This window comes from Polypterus senegalus, chromosome 8 (assembly GCF_016835505.1).
Source record: "Polypterus senegalus isolate Bchr_013 chromosome 8, ASM1683550v1, whole genome shotgun sequence".
In the NCBI taxonomy this organism is placed as follows: Eukaryota; Metazoa; Chordata; class Cladistia; order Polypteriformes; family Polypteridae; genus Polypterus; species Polypterus senegalus.
The window spans coordinates 121,162,959-121,184,082 of record NC_053161.1 but is presented as its reverse complement, the minus strand read 5'-3'; the positions used below and the strand labels follow the sequence as shown (position 1 = coordinate 121,184,082).

The 21,124-nt window shown below is 36.1% G+C and overlaps 1 protein-coding gene across 9 annotated transcripts in view; it reads right to left on the bottom strand.

The window, feature by feature from the left end:
- nav3 (neuron navigator 3) overlaps positions 1-21,124 on the bottom strand; it is a 544,841-nt gene that overhangs the window by 135,696 nt on the left and 388,021 nt on the right. For all 9 annotated transcript variants that reach the window (XM_039761717.1, XM_039761722.1, XM_039761719.1 and 6 more), the window contains one exon: positions 11,482-11,601. In XM_039761717.1, coding sequence (XP_039617651.1) covers positions 11,482-11,601 — 120 coding nt within the window. The remainder of the gene's footprint in view (positions 1-11,481; positions 11,602-21,124) is intronic.

Below are 21,124 nucleotides of genomic sequence, written 5' to 3'. Positions count from 1 at the left end.
GAGTGTTTCCATAATACAAACAAAACATGACTAGTTCTATTATGGGCATCAATATTTGTAAGACAGGTTCATAGCCATAAAGTCCTGCTAAATTTACGTGAATTGGATCATTAGTAAAATAATTAAGCACATCAGACCACAACAGACTGGTGCATAACTGGAGAAGGTTATTTCAGTTAAGGTACTTCAGCAAATATAATGAATAGTGTGCAGAGCAGCAAGTCTGTAGAGTTAGTTATTCTGGCTCATTCACCACATGGAAATCAACAGATCAGCTAAATAGCTTTTACTATATTTGTTATATGCAGATAACTATTTCTTTATAAAAATGCTATTAGTTGCCTTAAAATAGGATTATCCTTAAAAGATTAAAAAAAAATTAAGGATTATGCATTTCTTTTAAATTTCAATTTAATTTCCATAATTACTCATATGAGACAAATTTAATATCAACAGTTAACCTAAGAGGCCTGCAAACTCCATTCTGAATTGAACGTACTATCTGTCTGTCTCTCTTCTACAGTATGTGTGTGTGTGTATATAAAACAGAGCATCAGAATTGTTTGTGCTAGGACAGCATGTTCAGAAAATTGAATTGGTTCCTGTGCTGCTGGTGACTCAAAAGAATTCAAAAAGCAATCAAAATACTAAATACTTTTTATTGTAATACAAAATACAAAAAAAGTGGAATGAAATCAGCTACATCATAAAAGTGATCTTCACCAAAAGGTTTGAACGAAATGGGGTCTGACCCAAAAGCAGCAAAATTATGCACTGGATTAAAGACACTGAAGTTGTGTAACCCTCAAGGTGTTCCAAAAATACAGCAACATTTAACATTTCTTGAATTACATATATGTAGCGGTTTACATTAAATCAGATAGAAGCTAATTATACACTTATTAACATTTTCAACTGATCAAATTACACACAATTAGCCACTGTAAACAAGGATTTTTTTTTTCTGAAGAACAATAATTGATGTATAACTGAGTTATACAGGCACACTAGGAAGATTTATGTCTCACTTTGAGTACTACTTTATTATATTTTAATAAGCCATTAAATTGGAACACTCATCCTTAAAAAAAGCCTTTTATATATTGCCCAAACCATTCTGATCCCTATTTTTTCCTGATTTCAGGAGCTCCTTTAAAAATATAGCAACTATATTAGGCTCCATGATGGATTCTGCAAAACACACGTTATTGCTGCTCCTGAAAACAGAGGCACTTATTAATTTATAAGGGTACAGGGAAATGTACTTCCTTGTATGTACATCTCCTAGTTTATGCTCCGCTGACCTTGCCCATCAAATATTTTATACAGCTTTATCTATATTGCATGGTGAATATATTTAGAAAGTCTTGCAACGCTGTGCCACATTATTAAAAATAAAAGTGCTTTTAATAACAAATGACAAAACGTGTTTACCACAAATTGTTTTTTCAAAACAAAAATCTCAATGTTGACTTAATCTAAAGTGCTTAAGTGGGTAAAGCGGGCATTATTTGGTTTAGATTCACAGATTGTCACAATAAACAGTTTTAGAGATATTTTGATCAGTTAAGGAAATTAATGAATGATCCAAAATGATATGAATGATACAAAGTAATAGATTCCCACTGAAGTTATCTCACTTTTGAGCTTTATTTGCATTTTGCATTGTTCTGCATATTTGGCTTAAGATATTTGTGTGAAATATGAAACAATGACAGCAATCAGACTCAATCATATTTGATACACTTAGTGCACAGTCTGCCATTCGAGTCAGCACTTCTTCATCAAAATGCTGCTTCATTTGTTAAATAACGCTCTGGGTATTCAATAGTGGTGGTTTATCAGATCTATTGAAGGTTCTCCTTGTCTTGAATAGCTTAGGAAGTCCAATAATGATATTTATTTGATACTATTCTTATGTTTGAATAGTTTTGACAAATTTGCCTTTAACTGTTTTATACCAAATAGATAATTTAAGGTGACAAAGCAATTGTGCAAGATCACTGCAAGGAATAATAAAGCAAGCACTCATTTTCGCTCAAGTTTAATAATGAAATAATACACAACTTTTTGATGTGCAGGGAGATCAGAATATTTTTAAAAACCAACAAGAACACAAAGTGAATGTGTACAAGTTACACAGATACAACCCAGCCTGGAAGTGAACTAAGGTTTCTGGTTGCTGATGTTTTTGTGCCTATTTTGAATTATTGTATAGCTAGTGCAATTCTGTTCTAAGACTGTGTGCCTCCACGGACATGAGATTGATTACTTGCCATTGTCACGACTGCTGTGAAGATTGCATATTAGTTCTCCCAGAGGTTTTTTCTTGGTTGTGAAGTTAAAGGTTTTAGCGTGTGTGTGTTTGTGTGGGTTGATGTGTTCTGAAAACACTGGACATTCCATTCCGGGTTGGTTCCTCACTTACTGTCCTGAAAATGGCTAGATGTATCAGTGAATACTATCCAAACTGATGCTTCTGAAATACTTTTGAGGATAAAATTATCTTTGTTAGTTTTTCTTTTCTTCAACACTGTTTTACACTGTGCAGTGTGCATGTGTTTCTTCCACCTACTTTGCTATACTATATATATATATATATGGTTAATTGAAAAGTTTTCAATCTACTCTAAACACTGCCAATAAGTACTTGCACTTTTACTGCTATCCAGAACACCTATAGTATTTTAAATAACAATCAAGTATTGCATGAAGCAAAACAAACTGAAATACCTAAAGCAAATGATTAAAAATGGGGTGCAGAGCAATAATGTTTCATGTATACACTTTTCAGCTGCAGGACAACACAGGCATAAACCAGTCAGTGAATGAAAAATCGCAGTATTCTTGTTGAGAGAGTCCCAGGTTAGCACAGGAACCAAACCAACTACAGAATTTCACGATTGGTTCAGGAAAGTATTGTGAAACATGAGATGGAAATACAACAGAAAGCTGCCTTACAATGGTTCTGTTGGGTTGATGGTGCCAAATGAAAAGGAATCTCAAGTCTGTATCACCATGTATACTTTAGGCCAAAAATCCCACATTGTTTAAATATGTTTAATATCTTTAATCCTATTGTGTAAAAGTTTATGCTTACCTACATTAAACTTCAACCACGTCATACCTGACTAAATTTTAATTTTGTCCAAATTTACAGTATTTGTATGAATTCTACCGACTGCACAGATCGATAATTCTGCTACTTTAGCAGTTTTTAACATGACTGAAATATTAATAATGAAAGCCACCCACCAAATTGCTCTCTACTTAACCGAGAGCCGGAGCCTACCATAATAATCTAAACACAAGGCAGCAACCAACTCAGAATAAGGGGCCAGTCCATTAAAAGGCACAATCGAGCACACACACAATTCTTTGGAATGTCTGAGGAGAACTGGAGTACCGAGAGAAAAACAAAAAACACAATGTAAGAAAAGGATAAATGTTCAAATAATAACAAGACTGTGGTTTGAACTCAGTCTCCATTGCACAACTGTGCCATCAACTAAACGCATCTGATCAAGGGAGAAGTCAAAATCTCATGACGTAAATCACTAGAATCAAAGTTTCTGTTAAAAATGACATTTCTGTTATAGACACATAAAAATGTAATCCATTTGCTTAGAATTAAATAAACACTATCCACAGAGGACTCAATATGAGTAACTAACCTTGGGCATTCTTAACAGATTTCACAAACACATGAAGAAACCACTGAGGGCTGTAATGGTTGTTCATGGCTCTGTCCATTTCGGCCTCCAGAACATTTATTAATTGGCAGATGAGAAGTCAAGCAAAATGACACCTTTTATTGGCTAACTGAACTGATTACAATATGCAAGCTTTCAAGGCAACTGAGGCCCCTTCTTCAGACAGGTTGAAAGAGATGTATCTTTTTTTTTCTTTGTGTTTCTGCTAATCATAACAATATACAGTACCTCTAATACCTAAGAAAGAGCATTACAGCACTACATTATGAAAAGCCTGAATAATCTTTGAAGCTCTTGTGTGAAGCAGCCTACACATTTATTACTAGGCACTTCTCTTATAATAGACTACTATTCATTTACTGGAAGGGAGTGTGAGCAAATGAGGCAGACTTAGTCTTCAAGTTTTAATTCCCTTTTAAGCTCTTAATTACTTCAATTCATTTAATTATATAATTGCTAGACATTTAATATTTTATCTCTTATACTGGAAGGTTTAAAAATACTGTTCATAATAGCTTGCTTCCATTTTTCTTCTGTGATTGCTTTCAAAAGCTTGTCTGGTTTTGCCATTTTTTTTTTTTTACATTTCTCCTTTTCTCTATTCCTCCCTCTCTCTTTTCAAATTTCCTCTGTGCTGACCCACAGCCTTCTATCGGAAACAATCTTGCCATATTTGAAGTCATTGACCATCTCAACAATTAAAAGCTCACTAAATAAATTAGTAGATAGATAGATAGATAGATAGATAGATAGATAGATAGATAGATAGATAGATAGATAGATAGATAGATAGATAGATAGATAGATAGATACTTTATTAATCCCAAGGGGAAATTCACATGTATGAATTTACATAGTATGTATTTACCGAAAGACATTTACTGGAAAAATTAACATTAAAATTAGCATTTTAGCATTTTATCTTGCCCAATTCTTCACATGTTATCTGGGTTCTCAAGTACAGTATTAATGTTATATTAAAATCTGTACCTCTTCTTATTGCCCTCCAGCTTCTGAGTAATATCCCGTTATTTGTCATGTTTATTCTAATTTGCAGTCTGAATATATCAATATAAAGAACCATGTTTAAAATTTCTCATCAATAGTGTTTTTCAAGATTTCTGATCAATTCAGAATAACCTTCATTGCTCACACTATTATACTTACAGTATGTATGTCGCTTACCTTGTAAATAAAGTTATGATAAAATTTACTTACTGAACTAACCCTTTATTCCATTATTTACATCCCAACTCCTATAGCAATATTCCACCCTCTGCAAACGTTGCTACATTTGCAGGAATTATCCCATAATGTAATGGGGTGAAATAAGAAAAACATTACTTAATAATTTAGAAAGTAGGCTGGAGTTGTTAAACTAAAACATGTTTCTAAGATCACTTATGTACTCTTTACTTTTCTAACCATGGCTATTATTATTATTATTATTATTATACTAAGTATTTCTTGTTTTTGTCCCATAAAGGGTCAAGTAAAAGTAAAAAACACAAGCATTAATGACTGCAGTGATTCTGAGACTTTGTTCACACATTTCTCCCTCTGCCTGCATCGAATGACTAGTTAGCTAATGTCTAATCACATCTTTTCCTTTTTTCAGACAATAACTTTGCCTTAAGTCCTTTTATCTTCCTTTAAGGCTTTTGTTTCATAGCTTTCCTGATGCTTTCCTACCATTTCCTCGGCTTTATATCCCTTCTCTGCAGGAACTCAGAAAGCCAAACTCCTGATGTTTTTTTTTTCCATTAATACTTATTTTAACATTAAATTCTTCTTTTTTTATATAAAAACTTGCATTTTATATAATTTGCATTACTTTCCACTTTTATTCTTTGTCTTATAGAACCTCTTCAAGTATATTGTTCCATTTGATATGGCAATTTGAAAGTAGTGCTTTTTTAGAATTATAAAGACTAAACTTAGCCAAAATGAGACAATATAAGAGAATAAATTACCTTTTTTTCACCACAAAACAAATCTTGTATGTGCTGTTAAATGCAATATTTGATTTGAGGTCATTCAGTTGATAGTGATTTTATTTTTACATTTGAATTACAGATTTTATGCCATTCATCCAGACATACCGTTTAATACTGATGATCACCAGTGAGTGTTAGGGTTAAAGTGGGCTCATACTTGGAAGCTGTCTAGAAGTTTCATATTGTAAAAGTATTATTTTGTTTAAGTTTTTCAAGCTTCAGCTACAGGTTATAAGTATGTTTGATTCTGGTTTAAAATATAATTGGTAAAACAATTAAAATGAATAAAGTTTAATTTTATATTTACACATTCAAGACTACTGTATGCATTTCTCCAGTCATATAGATCTTTCATATACAGTACTGTATAGACAACATAAGCAAAGACAACTTAATTTTTGTTTAACATTTTTATTTTTTTAGTTTACAGAGTGATTCCCAAAATCACCTGTGGCACATCTGGAAAGCCAAGAATTTTTCTGAACTTGTATGTCTATAAAGATACAAAGCTGCTTGTGACTTTTATTTTTCCTCAAAGTGTATCAGGTTCAGCAATCATTAGATAACTGACAAATAACTATCCGTGTATAAGTTAGAGAGCAGAGAAAATGCAAGTGATTAATAATAACATTCCTCTATAAAACATATCAATTAAAATTGTGTTCGTTTTCAACCAGCATGTGGTTATAAAAAAAAGTAAATGCAGGACAGTAACAACTCGGTTAACAAATCCTCTGAGAATGAAACTCCTTAATAATAAAGTCTGGATAAAACTCGCTATGGCACATACTGTATGCAAAATACCATTCTGATAGAGTACTGTATTATCTTTGCACAAGTTCCTTACCCAGATTAGTGGATTATTGTGTGTGCTGCAGAATGTGAAGTTATTATATGGAGGTGTTTTGTTATTTCACAAGCACTGTAGTTATATTAATACAAAGTAATAAAAATGATTTACCTAGTACTTTACCAAAATGTAAAAAATATCTTTAGAAACTAAAATGCAGAATACAAAAAGGGTAGAAGTGGGAGAAAAACAAGTGCAGAGTCATTGGGATTACCACGTTGTCATGAAATGAGCCTGTGCAGAGCATGGAAGAGGAGGTGTGCTTTACCTGGAAGCACTTCCGAGATGCCTCTCTGCTCTTAAAGAGGAAAGTCTCCTTTTGGATCTTGTGTTGGATCATCTAACGCAGCTGGTGAAAGTAAGGCAAATGTTTTTGCTTCTGGGCACCCGTGAGGTGGGAGGTGAAGCCAGTGGCATGAATATCTAAGTGAGGTAGTTGAGAGAATTTGGAGCCATATGGAATAAACCACCACTGACCACGCACAGTTGCTGCATTGTAGGGTGGTCAAAGAAATAGACAGCAGATGGCATGTGCCGAATGACACCCCCACTAACCACCCAGCAAACCCTCTTGGTTTGTTATTCCTCTGATGTAAAATCTACCTCTGGTAATGAAGTCTCTTATAATAAGTTAAAATCTCTGAAATAACTGAAGTATTACTGTGTTACCTTTCAAACATTTACTTCATTTTACTGATTTTCCCTTAAAAAAATTAACAGCTTATTACAGCATCTCGCATTGTGTCCCTGAAGATTCAACAGTTTTAAAGTATTCTTGTACTACGTATAACTTATTACAGTAATGGGCGGCATGGTGGCGCAGTGGTAGCACTGCTGCCTTGCAGTTAGGAGCCCTGGGTTCACTTTCTGGGTCCTCCCTGCGTGGAGTTTGCATGTTCTCCCCGTGTCTGCGTGGGTTTCCTCCGGGCGCTCCGGTTTCCTCCCACAGTCCAAAGACATGCAGGTTAGGTGCATTGGTGATTCTAAATTGGCCCTAGTGTGTGTGCTTGGTGTGTGGGTGTGTTTGTGTGTGTCCTGCGGTGGGTTGGCACCCTGCCCGGGATTGGTTCCTGCCTTGTGCCCGGTGTTGGCTGGGATTGGCTCCAGCAGACCCCCGTGACTCAGTGTTCGGATTCAGTGGGTTGGATAATGGATGGATGGCTTATTACAGTAATACTTCAGTTAATGAAGCAAATGCAGTCAGATCTTTTTAAAAAGACAGATAACTATTTTCATCCCGGCCAATACCCCTAAGCCGCCAGGTGGAGCCCTCCCTTCAGTATGGAGGTTCCCCGAAGACCAGCAGGGCATCATGGACATTGGAGTTTTTATACACAGACCTGCTGGATACCATGGGGGCCTATAGGAGATACTGCAGGGAGGAACAGTGTTTATTTACCCTATGCCCTGGAAGTACGTCCGAGTCACATGGACAAGGGGAATGACGTGCTTCCGGGGTGAAGAAAAGGACTTTTAATCTGACCCGGAAGTGATAGAAGATTACATGGACTGGAGATTGGAACACTTCCGGGTCAGGGACTATAAAAGGATTGTGGGAGCTCCCAGACATTGAGCTGAGCTGGGTGGTAGGAGGGCAATGCATCTGGGAGTGGTGGATTGTTTATTGTGATTGTTTTGAGTATATTAATGAGTATTGTGGAGGAGAGGGTGCTTTGTGCACTGTTGATGATAAATAAAGTCTACTTTTGGACTTTCATCTGGTGTCTGGAGTCTTGGACAGGGGTTCAAGGGAGCAATTGCGCCCCCTATCTGTTACAATGTATAATCTGGGAGTGTATTAAACAAAACAGTCTCATGGCACAAAACATTGTGAAATAATAATATTTGATTATATTTATCTTCCTTCATAAGTACTTCTGTATAAATTCCAGTCTATCATAAGTAATTTGGCTCCAAACTGAGTTTAACGTAACAGTATTCAAATATTAAAAGCAATATACTGTACATGGGTGACACCGTGTATTTGAAAATCAAAACTGCATACAACAAGCAGTTCAGTTCGCATTTCTCTCCATTGTCAAAATGTGCCTGTTGAAGACAGTAATGGGTCGATATTTAACTTTTTTTAACTAAAACAAGATATGACTAAATCACTTATTTGCATTACTTTTATTTTGCTTCACAGTGGCGCAGTGGTAGCACTGTTGCCTTGCAGTAAGGAGACTAGGGTTTGCGTCTCGGTTCCTTCCTGATGCAGTTTGCAATTTTCTCCCATGTCTGCGTGAATTTTGCCTGGGTGCTCCAGTTTCCTCCCATAGTCCAAAGACATGCAGGTTAGCTGGAATGATGATGTCACATTGACCCTATTGTATGTGTGTGGGTTTCCTCTTTGATTGACTGCCGCCCTGGCCAAAGATTGTTCCGGTCTTGTGCCCTGTGCTTGCTGGGATGAGGATTAACCAGGGTTAGAAAATGATATGATATGGTATACTGTACATTACCAAATACATTTGCATGTGCTGAAATGTTTGTCATTGTCAGGAACACATTATTAGCTGGTTTTTGACATTGTTGTTTTATTCATTTTTATTTTTTTGTTTTTTTTTCATAATTCTCCATTTTATTCAATGATAACATATATGGGGCATTACTAGGCAACTTAGAACCACCTGTGCGCCATGTGATGTTGGCACTTTTGCACACAGTGAAGAGTCCTAACTCAGGACCTTCTCATAGTAATGATTTGTGTAAGAGCCAATCTTAGAAAGTTAATGCTTTACGTTTAACTCTTATTAGTGTTTGCTTAAGTAGAATAGAATATAATTTTCTTTCATAGCCATTAGTATATGGTATAGTCTTTTACCCCCTGTAAATTAATATGAGGTAGAACCTTCTTGGTATAACTGAGATAGAGTGTATTAATTGAGGCAGTTGTTGTTCAGAATAGGTCCCAGTGTTAGCAGGGAATGAAAGACATATTCACCGCATGAAAATGGAATAGGCATACAGCTTTCTGATTATTTTAATATGGTTCAGAAACATTTAGAAGTAATTTTGTAACATTTAGAAATGGTTCAATTGCAAGCAAACTTAAAGAAACAAAACAAAATTTATAAGCTTTAAACAGAACTTTTCTTAACAAGAACTTTTCATTTTTTTGCTATATCAATTTTCTCTATTTTTGTGTGAACTGATATACTTTGAATTTTTACGAAAGCATCAGGCTTCTGCTGAATCCCATTTACAAGCTGGTAATTTTGGCAGCTACAACTTGCATTCAAAGGGAAGACTACATCTAGGAAAGATTGCTAGTTTTAAAAATCCAACTTTCTTGTTTTTTTTACTTTTTTTTTTGTTTGACAAATGATCAAACGTGTATATCAGAACCCAGCTTGTATTGGACTGTTCTTTCAACTTTTCCCTCAAGAAAAGACATTAGCATAGCTATCTATGCCACTATCAGATTAAAATTCAGGGTGTCTAGATTCTCCAGCAGTTTAATCATAAGCATCATCACCATAAAGAAGGTACTTAGATGATCGGAGACAGACTTTTACATGGGGAGACTATTATCTCCTATAAGATAGATAGATAGATAGATAGATAGATAGATAGATAGATAGATAGATAGATAGATAGATAGATAGATAGATAGATAGATACTTTATTAATCCCAAGGGGAAATTCACAAATTAATTGCAGTCTCATCAAATTCCAAAATGCTACTGCAGAGGTACATGTTGATAAATATGCATCATTTATCATTCATTCATTTTCATTCATTTCCAACTCTCTTGTATTAATTTATACATTAAGTATAGGAGATGACAGAGTGTCAATCGTTCTTACTGTACATGCTCATTTAACTGATTAAATCAGTATTAATGATTATTGAATTATTAACTGAAATAACTATAAATTCTGTAGAAGATGCAACCATTATATCAGTATTTGAGTGAATATCTGAGAAAATTAAAACAAAAAAGACTATTCTCTATAATGTTACAATGTGAATGAAGTACATTATTAATAAAAGAATCCGAATAATAAAAACCGAGACACAACAGACAGGCATTACTGATGAGTGAGTGTTAGTGGGGATATCTTTTTTCACATCAATACTTTTTCCATCGCTGCTCTGCCAAAACCCGTCTGTTTTTTCCCTCTGATAGTTTCCTCTGCATTCTTATAACCTGCAGCCCCTCATGACACATATCTTACAAAGACATCAGTTAGTGCCACATGCAGTGATAGACTCGCATCATATTGATTTTCATCAGTTCAATCAATCTGGCTCTAATGTCCAGTTTAAATTCTGTGACCATCAAACTCATTTTATACTATCCTACACATGCCATCAATCTAAATTAACTGTATGACCGTTGCTGGCACTATTACGGTACAGGTTTAGTCTTATCACTGCTGTGACAAAGAACGGTTAAAACATATCACATCAATCCTTGAAATGTGAACTTGAAAAAGAAGGAATAGTAGGTACAATCTCAACTGAAGGCAAATCATATGTTTAGGGGAGCAATTTTTAAATATACAGATGACAATAAGCCTCTTTGAAGTCACTCTTGCTTTATTATTGTTATTGATTCTTTATTAGAAAATCACTGTAATGTGTTCTTTGGAGTATTTATTTCATATTTGCATTTTTTATTGAAAATTCAAGTTAATTAACAGTACAAACTGAAGCATTAATTTCTTCAATATAGTATGTCTTCTACGGTGGTTCCAAATAAATCAAATGAAAGATACATGTGTTTAAAACAAAGAAGGCAGGCCAGTTTATGAATCAACAATTCATCCTGAAGGATGACTGATTCTCCTAGCTACTAAGGAATGCACTTTTCTTTTCGGCACAGTAGAAATGGTGACTTTTCTTTTAATTTTTGTTTTGCTTTCATTTTAGAATAAATAATCACAAAATTAGTAGTAATTAAACTGCACTTACCTGTCTGCATCTCCCGGCACCTCATTTACCCCCCTCTGAATTACATCACGAGATGCCACAAGATCTGGAACACGATTCACATTGCGTGAGTAAAGATTAAGACCACCATCTGTCAGGTACCTGGAAGAGAACAAATGCAATATTGTAATCTAGTTAACTCTGTAAATATTGCTTTAAATGAATAAATATGCAAATAGTTCACTATAATAAAACAAGAAATCATGTTAAACTCTAGAATCTTTGTAATCTTTATATTATTCCAAAAATGTGCAGACATAGCCATTAGAAGTCATACACAATGATGTTGTGGTTTAGAACATGCCAATGTGCACATATGGGCACATACTAAACATTCTCAATCCAGTCGAGTGTTTCCTTTATTTCAGCAATAACAGAATCACAAAGAATGCAGCACTTGTTTTGGTAACCGCACCAATCCAATTACATGGTATATACACACATACATCCCCACTTAGTCAAATTGGAATTATTTACAGCTGCCAGCTACATAAAGGAACATGTATATTTCTTGGATGGAGGTGCAAATAGCTGTGCCAGTAGAAATATCATTGTAGACAAAGGGAGAACATTCAAACTTAACACAGGTAGTGAGATTATTGAGGTTCAAAATCAAGGGCGCTAGAGCTATGAGGCAGCGGCAACACTTATCACTATCAGTATATGGCAGAACTCTTGCTCTCTCCCTGAATGATAAATGAACAATTTATTAACAACCAATCAGCAGGTCAAGAACACAGTTATCTTAGATAACAGACACTGCTTATTGTTAAATTGTTGTCGATCTTTAGGAACTGCTTCACTGGTTATGCCTTTCTGCACCATTTACCTTAGGTTTTGTCTTTTATCCCAGTTTCAATCTTCAGAATTGAATGCATTTCCAAACCCTCTCAACCTTTCTGTTCCAGGACCAATAAAGTTCAAATTTAAAGACTCTAGAAAATGATGCTATTTTTAAGGTCTATACATGTTGATATGGTACCATGATTACTCTAAATCAGCTTTCCTGTTTCAATGTTTGGCATCTCAGATATATGTATATAGAGTATGCCTCTATCTGGAAAGGCATTGGTATTTCAATCTTTCAAATACACACAGAAAATTATATACATTTAATAAAGTTAAAAGGCTGATTCAAGAGGGTGGGAAACTCACAATCAGCAAAGATCCATATATTTAAAAACAGCAAGCAACTCCTGATTTTGGTTTGCATTTCCAGTCCTTCTTCTTAAATTACGAAGAAAAGCTTCAACATTTCTTTATTATCTAATCTTTGGCATAAACATGATTTACTGAGCAAAACTTCACAGCAAAGTAAAGATAGAACATATGTCAGGGGTCTCCAACTCCAGTCCTGGAGAGCTACTGTGGCTGCAGGTTTTCATTCTAACCCTTTTCTTAATTAGTGACTAGTTTTGCTGCTAATTAACTTTTTGCCTTAATTGTAATTGATGCACAACTTAAGACTCAGACCCCTTAATTATTTTTTTCCTGAATTAGCAACCAAACAATATTAAGACACAAAATGAACCAACAGATAAACAACAACCTGCATCCATCACACAATAGCTGAAAATAAAGTAAGGTGAAGGCCTCAGTAATGTTGATCTGCTCAGGTCCACAAAACATTTTGACAGCGCTCTTAAAAAAGAAAATCAACAGTTTTGGAAATGTCTGCCATGGCATAATGAGCGCCATGGAATTAAATAACGGGTTTAATTAGCAATGAGAATTGGCTTCAAATTAAAAAACTGAATGAACTGAAGTTGGTTGGAGTTTGAAGCCCCAATTTAGTTAGTCATCTGTTGGCTAACTTCACATCAAATTAATGCTTAGGTGTCGTTTAAGGAAAAAAGAATCAATTCAGCGATCCGAGTCTCAAGAAACGTCATTAAAACAAAGGGAAATTGTTAATTAGCAGCAAAAACTGGTCACTAATTAAGAAAAGAGTTGGAATGAAAACTTTCAGCCACAGTAGCTCTCCAGGACTGGAGTTGGAGACCCCTGACTTACGTGGTCTTAAACACTGGACAGCAAGAGATATAAAAAAGCATTCTGTTTCTTTAGTAAATACCATTTATATAAAAATTGTAATTTACATTGGCAGCATGGTGGCAGGTGGACTTCCTTACACCTCCAGAATCATAGTTTGAATTCTGTCCTGAGCACTACTGGTGTGGAGTTTGCAGGTTTTCTTTGCATCTGTGGATGTTTTCCTTTGGATATGCTCCTAAAATCATTAAGGGTAACTATCTACTTTAAATTGGCCTGATATGAGTGATGGTGGATATGAATGTATCTTTTGATGGACTGGTTTTGGGGTTGTTACTGGGATAGGCTCTTGCCCTTTGGAACCCCAAATTTGATAAGCAGATTATGAAATGTATGGATGGATGGATGGATATTATGTAAACTCCATGGTGAAAGCTGCATGTAAATTGCATTTTTCCTGTATTCGTCTAAATATGAGGGAATCTGATTTCCCATTACATGCAAAGTCTTGAGCAGAGCATTGTCTACACTTGAAGTTCACATTATTTTAAAATCAAGTTTTTATTCAAATATATTATTGTTCTTGAATGATGCATTTTTAAAACATAAGTTTTTTATTTACAATAATGAATCTTTATATATTAAACTATGTATATCCTTAGTGAAGCCTGCTTGCCACAGTCTACCTTATTTTTGGCAGAAATACAGTAACTGTATAAGTTCATTGAAATATGACCTTTTAAGCATTTTCAGATATTAAGATCCTGCTGAGCAAGAGTACTTGATGTACCACTGTTTACAGGGGGTAATATTGCTCCAGGCACTCGATGTGGTGGTCAGAATCACAAGTGCAATACAGAATTAATAATGCATGAATATCATTGGTAAGAGACCTTCTGTAAATAGCAATGGATAATTATACTTTGTTTGATAGACAGCCATTAGAGGCAATTGTGAGGTATTTTGATTTGTATGGTGAGCAGTTTGTCCTAAAACTAATGTGAGATGGCTAATTGAGCTGGGACCTCTGAATGTACACACGGTCTCCATGTCTACAAGGCAGGTTTAAACATCATTATGCTTGTGGTGGAGAAGGCTGCACTTTTGGTTTCTAGGGATGGTTTAATTACAAAGTAAAGACACTTTCTTACAAACACAAGTCAGAAAGATACTGGAGCAACTGAATATCAGCTTCCTTAACACTCGGTCGCATATTTCGCTACTGTAAAAGTCTTTAGAAATGCTCGTTTCTCTAACACAAGCAGCCTTTCACTAGCTAGGGTGATTTTGTTTTACAGATCCATGTGGATGGTATTCTCCCTGTCCCTGTCCAGGTGAATCATTTATAAAACTTTGTGTGGATGCCAAAAAACAGGAAACGGTGTACGCTAAAAAAAAAATCGGATTTTAAAAACTTGGAGTAGGCAAATTTGTATGCAATTCATCAATTATAAATCATAATCATCTATAAATGTAGTTATGCGAACACATCTCGAAACCCCACCTAATTGCCACCTTGAAACAACCGTCTCTGGATTACACTAATCAAGCTCATACATATGTAATTATGAGGCTGTAGACCTTGATTGGCTAAAAAAGCAGCCACCCACCTGATGCATCCAGACTCACCATCTTGCGTTTGAGAAGTTCTATGGTTTACACTTACAGCATTGTAGCACATCTTCTCAGCACTATGGCATCAGGGAATGGTGTAAGATGCCAAAATCTGAGCAGGTGGCGACTATCACCTGACACATCTAATGGCATGATTCCTGCTCAAAGAATAGTATAGGCATATGAAAAACAGAGGGTTCAAGCAGTTACCTCACCACAAAAACAGCCATGACATACTCCACCATTAGCGAGTCAACTGCCAATGCTATTTTCTTCTCAAAATAAATGATTCATTGGGTTGTCCCAGGTCAACAACCCACAGCATGTATCAGTCTCACCTTAGCGGCACAAATGACTTGTACATTAATGAAATGGCATTGCTTAGGGTTCACAGCAATAGCAGCCTTACTACGTTAGGTGCCATTATTGCAGCTGTAGTGCATTCAGTTGCTCTGATTATGTTAGGAAAACTGGACATTGTTGCAATGTTGGCCTGTACACCTACACCATATGAAAGCTGAATGTAGTGCCTCATCGTTCAGTTTATGGCTTCCAGTACAGTGAGCTATGACAGAGCTGGGACTTTAGTTCAGATATTCCTGACTTTTCTGCCAGTTCCCAGTCATTCTTAACACCTGCATGTGAACAGGTTGAGTCTGATTTCAGGCAGTCAGTCCTTCTATGTATGGACCCAACCCAAAACACAGTTCTAAGAGAATGGCACTTGATAATCTAAATTGACTCATAAGCCAGTCATCATTATGGACAAAACAATCAGATGAGTCCCTAAAAGCTTGTTCCTTTCATGTATTACCACGTGCATAGTCTCCAAGCCATTAAGCTATGAATAGGTGTGAGATTCTGTATGCAGGGAGTAAATCACAACTTCATTTATTCAACATACAATTATTGATAACAAGTGGTTGCATTGGTTTCTAATCTTCAGATGCAATAACAGATGCCCAAAATAAATTGAGGAAAGCCAAGTAAGTTCTTCAGTGCAGATACACAGTATTGGTCCTCTTAAGAGTCTAAACCATATACTCATCACTTTCAAAGTTTCATAAGTTTGACATTTCAATGCACATTATAACAACTGCTCTGTGAAATGAAATATTACACGTGTGAGTCATTTGGCTGGTTTTCCTGTAACTCCCTACTTGATCAAGGGGTTTGTCATTTCCCGATTTCTCCAAAATGTTACATACGTATTAGTCAGATTTATTGTAAATATAAGTAAGTTCTCCCATCAGTTTTGTTTTATAAATTCCAAATTTAATAAGTTCAAATAACATATGCTTGGAAAATAATTATATATAATAGTAACTGAAATCACATAGATTGCATTATTAGTGCACTTCAGTCAACACATAAATAATGTAATTTGAAGTGATATTTAACACAGTAAGGTCTGACATTGAACCAGGCCTGTTCCTGGATCAGTCACAGGAATAATATTGGTGAGATCTTGTGAGTTTATAATAAACTTTATTAATGTATGTGTATATAATGGGACATAGTCTTTAGCTAGCTGTGAACCACTCCCTGTTGGATAGCGACCTAAAAACATGTGTGTTTCTTACGCAAAAGCTGGGATTTATAAAACAAAACCTTTCTGTGCAAATTGGCACACCCCTGAGATGGGGGAAGGCAGTTAGTTGTGGACACTGCCTCCCCCAAACTGCTAGATGGCAGCTCCCCTGGAGTGTAGAGGTGCCCCGGATTCCCACAGGGCTTCCTGGGACATGGAGTTCGGTTTCTCAGCTTTGTTGGGTGCCGCCAGGGAGTGCTGTGAAAGGATCTGGTGAGTTAATTGCCCTTATAGATCAGAAGTACTAGGAAGTCACAAAGTACTTCCAAGCTCATTAAAGAACTTTAATTCTCTGTCTGACCCAGAAGTGCTGGCAAGTGATGTGGATGGAAGAGCAGAAGCACCTCCGGGTCAAGAACTATATAAAGGACTGCTTAAGACCCAGCAAGTGAGCCAGAGATCAGCTGGAGGTGGAAAATGCTTGCTAGGAGGTATGTAGGAGAAAATAGAGAAAGACAGAATTGTGTTTATTGTTGTTCTTGCCTGTGTTCTCGTGGCTGTGGTGCTTAGGGCATTGCTTATAGGAAGAAGAAGAATTTAAATATTTCTTAGTGTTTTTACCCTGTGCCCTGAGTATCTGTCTGTTAGGTTTAAAGAGGCAACAGCGACGTCTAGTGTCCACAAGAGAAACATTGATATTTAATTGGTAAATGGTTTTATTTAGTTTTGTTTTGCAAGTTCAAAGAGAATGTTCTTAATATCTTACAATTCTGTGCATAAAGCATGCATCAATTCATGCTGTGTACTGGCAGTGGTCTGCGCATTGCATGATGGTACATTGCAGTTATGCTCTCTCCACTCAGCTGCTCAGCTGTATTTTTCATTTATTTGTGATTTCCGCACATAGACCAGCAAAAACACTATTTTTATGAAGCTCCAGTTCAGTCATTAATACCTCAAGTTCACATTCACTGAAGTTTCTTTTTCTGCCTTTTTTCCCCTCTGTTCTTCCATGGGTTGTGGTAAGGAAGCCACACAGGAATTTCGGCAAATTTATATGATGGCTAGCAGAATACCCGCGCTTCGCAGCGGAGAAGTAGTGTGTTAAAGAAGTTATGAAAAAGAAAAGCAAACATTTTAAAAATAACGTAACATGATTGTTAATGTAATTGTTTTGTCATTGATATGAGTGTTGTTGTCATATCTATCTATTTATATTATATATATATATATATATATATATATATATATAGCAAAATACCTGTGATTGGCAGCGAGAAGTAAAAAGAAAAGGAAACATTTTAATAATAACGTAACATGATTGACAATGTAATTGTTTTGTCATTGTCATGAGTGTTGCTGGCATATATATATATATATATATATATATATATATATATATACACATCTATACACATACATATATACAGTTATATATATATACATATACACACATACATATATATACATATACATATATACATACTGTATATACAACATATACAAATCTACATATATATATATCTACATATATATATTAGGGGTGGGACTCGATTAAAAAAAATAATCCAATTAATTAGAGGCTGTGTAAGAATTAATCTTGATTAATCGTATGTAATCGCACACGTAAATTTGCCCCAAATCGCAAATGTTTTTTTTTTTTAATTTAAAACAGTTTTAGTGGGCGACAGAATCAAATAATAGACATGGACATGAATATTGTAAACTGAAGCTGTTTTAATTTCTGAAAAAAAAGCTTTTAAACTGCATTTGAATTCAAAACAGAAACAAAAATATCATCCCTGGTTAAAATTGGGCAGACTTAAAAATAAAGTGGTAGTTTAAGTACTTTAAGTACATTTTCAGAATAGTATTGTCTTTAAATAATAATAACCAAAATTTCAACATAAAGTGCAGTTTTCTTCTTAAAAAATAAGTCAGAAACATAAAAGGTAATTTGACCAGCTTACTCTTTAAACTCTGAGTAACATTAGCCAAAATTATTTTGTACATTAGGCTAAAACAGTGTGATCATTGAACATTTTGTAATTAGATGTATTTAGAATTACTAACGGTCACGGAAGTCCAATGATCCCCAGTAAGAGCCACAAAGTCCGCTTTCTGTAATGCATCTAATTTTGCTTGCTTTTCAGTGTGCACAAAACCATGCTTTTATCAAGGCTTCGCTCGGGTAGTCGAAATGATCAGTCATAGGAACGCGCTTTATTCCGACTCTAACATTTTTGTAGCTGTGATGTGTGCATCAGTGTAATGGATGTACCAGGAAATCATGCATTGACAAAAGTTCCCTTTGCTTGGAATTGAAAGTGTGATTAAATGCGTTATTTTTAACGCGTTATGGAGTACATGCATCGAAGCTTCTCAGCTGTGCTTGTGCTAAGAAAGGGAAAATTTTAAAAATAACGTAACATGATTCTGCGTTAACCTAATATTTTTTCATACGTCCCAAACCAAGGAGATGCGAAGGTAAAATGAATCGGTAGCGCGTACATAGTCAGTACACCCTCTCGGAATCGAACCTCAAATGTCGGCGTTAGAGGCTTAAGACTCTACAATTAGCCACAGCGTGTGGCTTGTCTATGCTAAAGTATGTATTGTAGATCGGGGTATATATATACATTTATATATATATATATACCCAAGTACCGCAGTGGAGAAGTAGAAGTTATGAAAAAGAAAAGGGAACATTTTAAAAATAACGTAACATGATTGTCAATATACAGTAATTGTTTTGTGAGTGTTATTGAATGTTGCTGTCATCAAGGATTTGATTATCATTATTTCTTTCAATCAGGCTCGTATTTGTAGGATGTGTTCAAGTTACATTCCGTGTTTGTCAATCGTTGTAAAGATAAGAGGTTTCATTCATCGATTAGTTCCTTACTGCATCAATAAACAGCTCGTCTTCCTCTTTATCTGAGACGTGACAAACTGCATGCACGTTTTTTTTACGCTGTCTTCCTTTAGCAGGACATTCACTTTTTCCACCGTGTGCTTTGTTTCCGCAGTAGCTGCACTTATGAATATGATTGTATGTATAAGACGCTTCATATTTTTTTGCTGCCTTCTCAATTGTGTAATTCGGTTTTTGTTCAGCACTCTTTGGAACTGTTGCTTTTTGTCTGCGCATTGCGTCAGTTCACGTGAGCCGCTTGGTGTTCTTGCATCGAAGGTTCCCAGCTGTACTGGTGCCATCTCGTGTAATGTCAGCTAAGACCCGCACTTAAAAGTTTCTCTCGCAGTTTCAATGAGTTTGTGCCAAACACCACCCTGACCATCTCATCTTCCTCTGCATAAGCAGTCCTTCACCCGTGAACATTTACCGGCAGTGTTTGTATTGGATTGCCGCTGATGGACGGCCTTATATGGGCAGGCACTAAATTACAAACGCTAGTGGCAGCCTGTCTATGAACTTAATTTAATATAAACTTACGGTTCACGCCGTGCTTTGTTTCCGCAGTAGCTGTACTTATGAATATGCTTGTATGCATCATTTGCTTCATAATGTTTTTCTGCCTTCTCAATTGTGAAATGGCGTTTTGTGCTCATCGCTGTTTGGAGTTCTTCCTTGTTCTCTACGTACTTACGTAGGAGGCGTGATGATGTCACACGAAACTCCGCCCCCCACGGCCATCTCCAACTCAAGACTCCATTACATTATATGGGGAAAAATAGCTTCCAGTTATGACCCTTATGCGTAGAATTTCGAAATGAAACCTGCCCAACTTTTGTAAGTAAGCTGTAAGGAATAAGCCTGCCAAATTTCAGCCTTCTACCTACACGGGAAGTTGGAGAATTAGTGATGAGTCAGTGAGTCAGTGAGTGAGTGAGTGAGGGCTTTGCCTTTTATTAGTATAGATTAGATTTTATATCATATATTGTTATTGACAAGGTGGTGGGGAGTAGTTAAAAGTGCCAGCACACAGCAATAGTTTTAAGATGATCTGACATTTATAAAAGAAGTGGCTATATATTGTAGTTCTGTAACTGTGACTTTTTTGTGTGTACTTGGTTTTTAAATTGTAGTATTGCTTATAAGCAAGGTTTTATACTTGAGGCCACAAGTTTGTCTTCTTCAGCCTGGGGACGCTGCAAGCAGTAGCAGCTGGTGGGCGGCTAGTAATTCTGCAAGCGGTGACCCGGTTGTAGCTGAACGGAGGCCATTGATGGTGAATGGGGTGGTGGGGGGTAGCATTGTAGTGTGCATTGGATGGCTGCCTATTGAATGGGGGCGATTCACTACCCGCCTTTTGCCGCACTGGGTTCGTTCTTGGTGGGCGAATGCTGCAGGCAGCATACTGTAGTAGAGGGAACTGTGAGGTGGGCTGGTGATGAACTGCCCCTTCCACCCCCATTCATTCTCAACAGCAAGCCTGCTTTTACTGTTACGCACATAGTAGGAAGTTGTCTCTTGTCAGTACATTAGACGTGTTGACGACTGGTGCCTTCCTGCTGTGATAGCGTGTA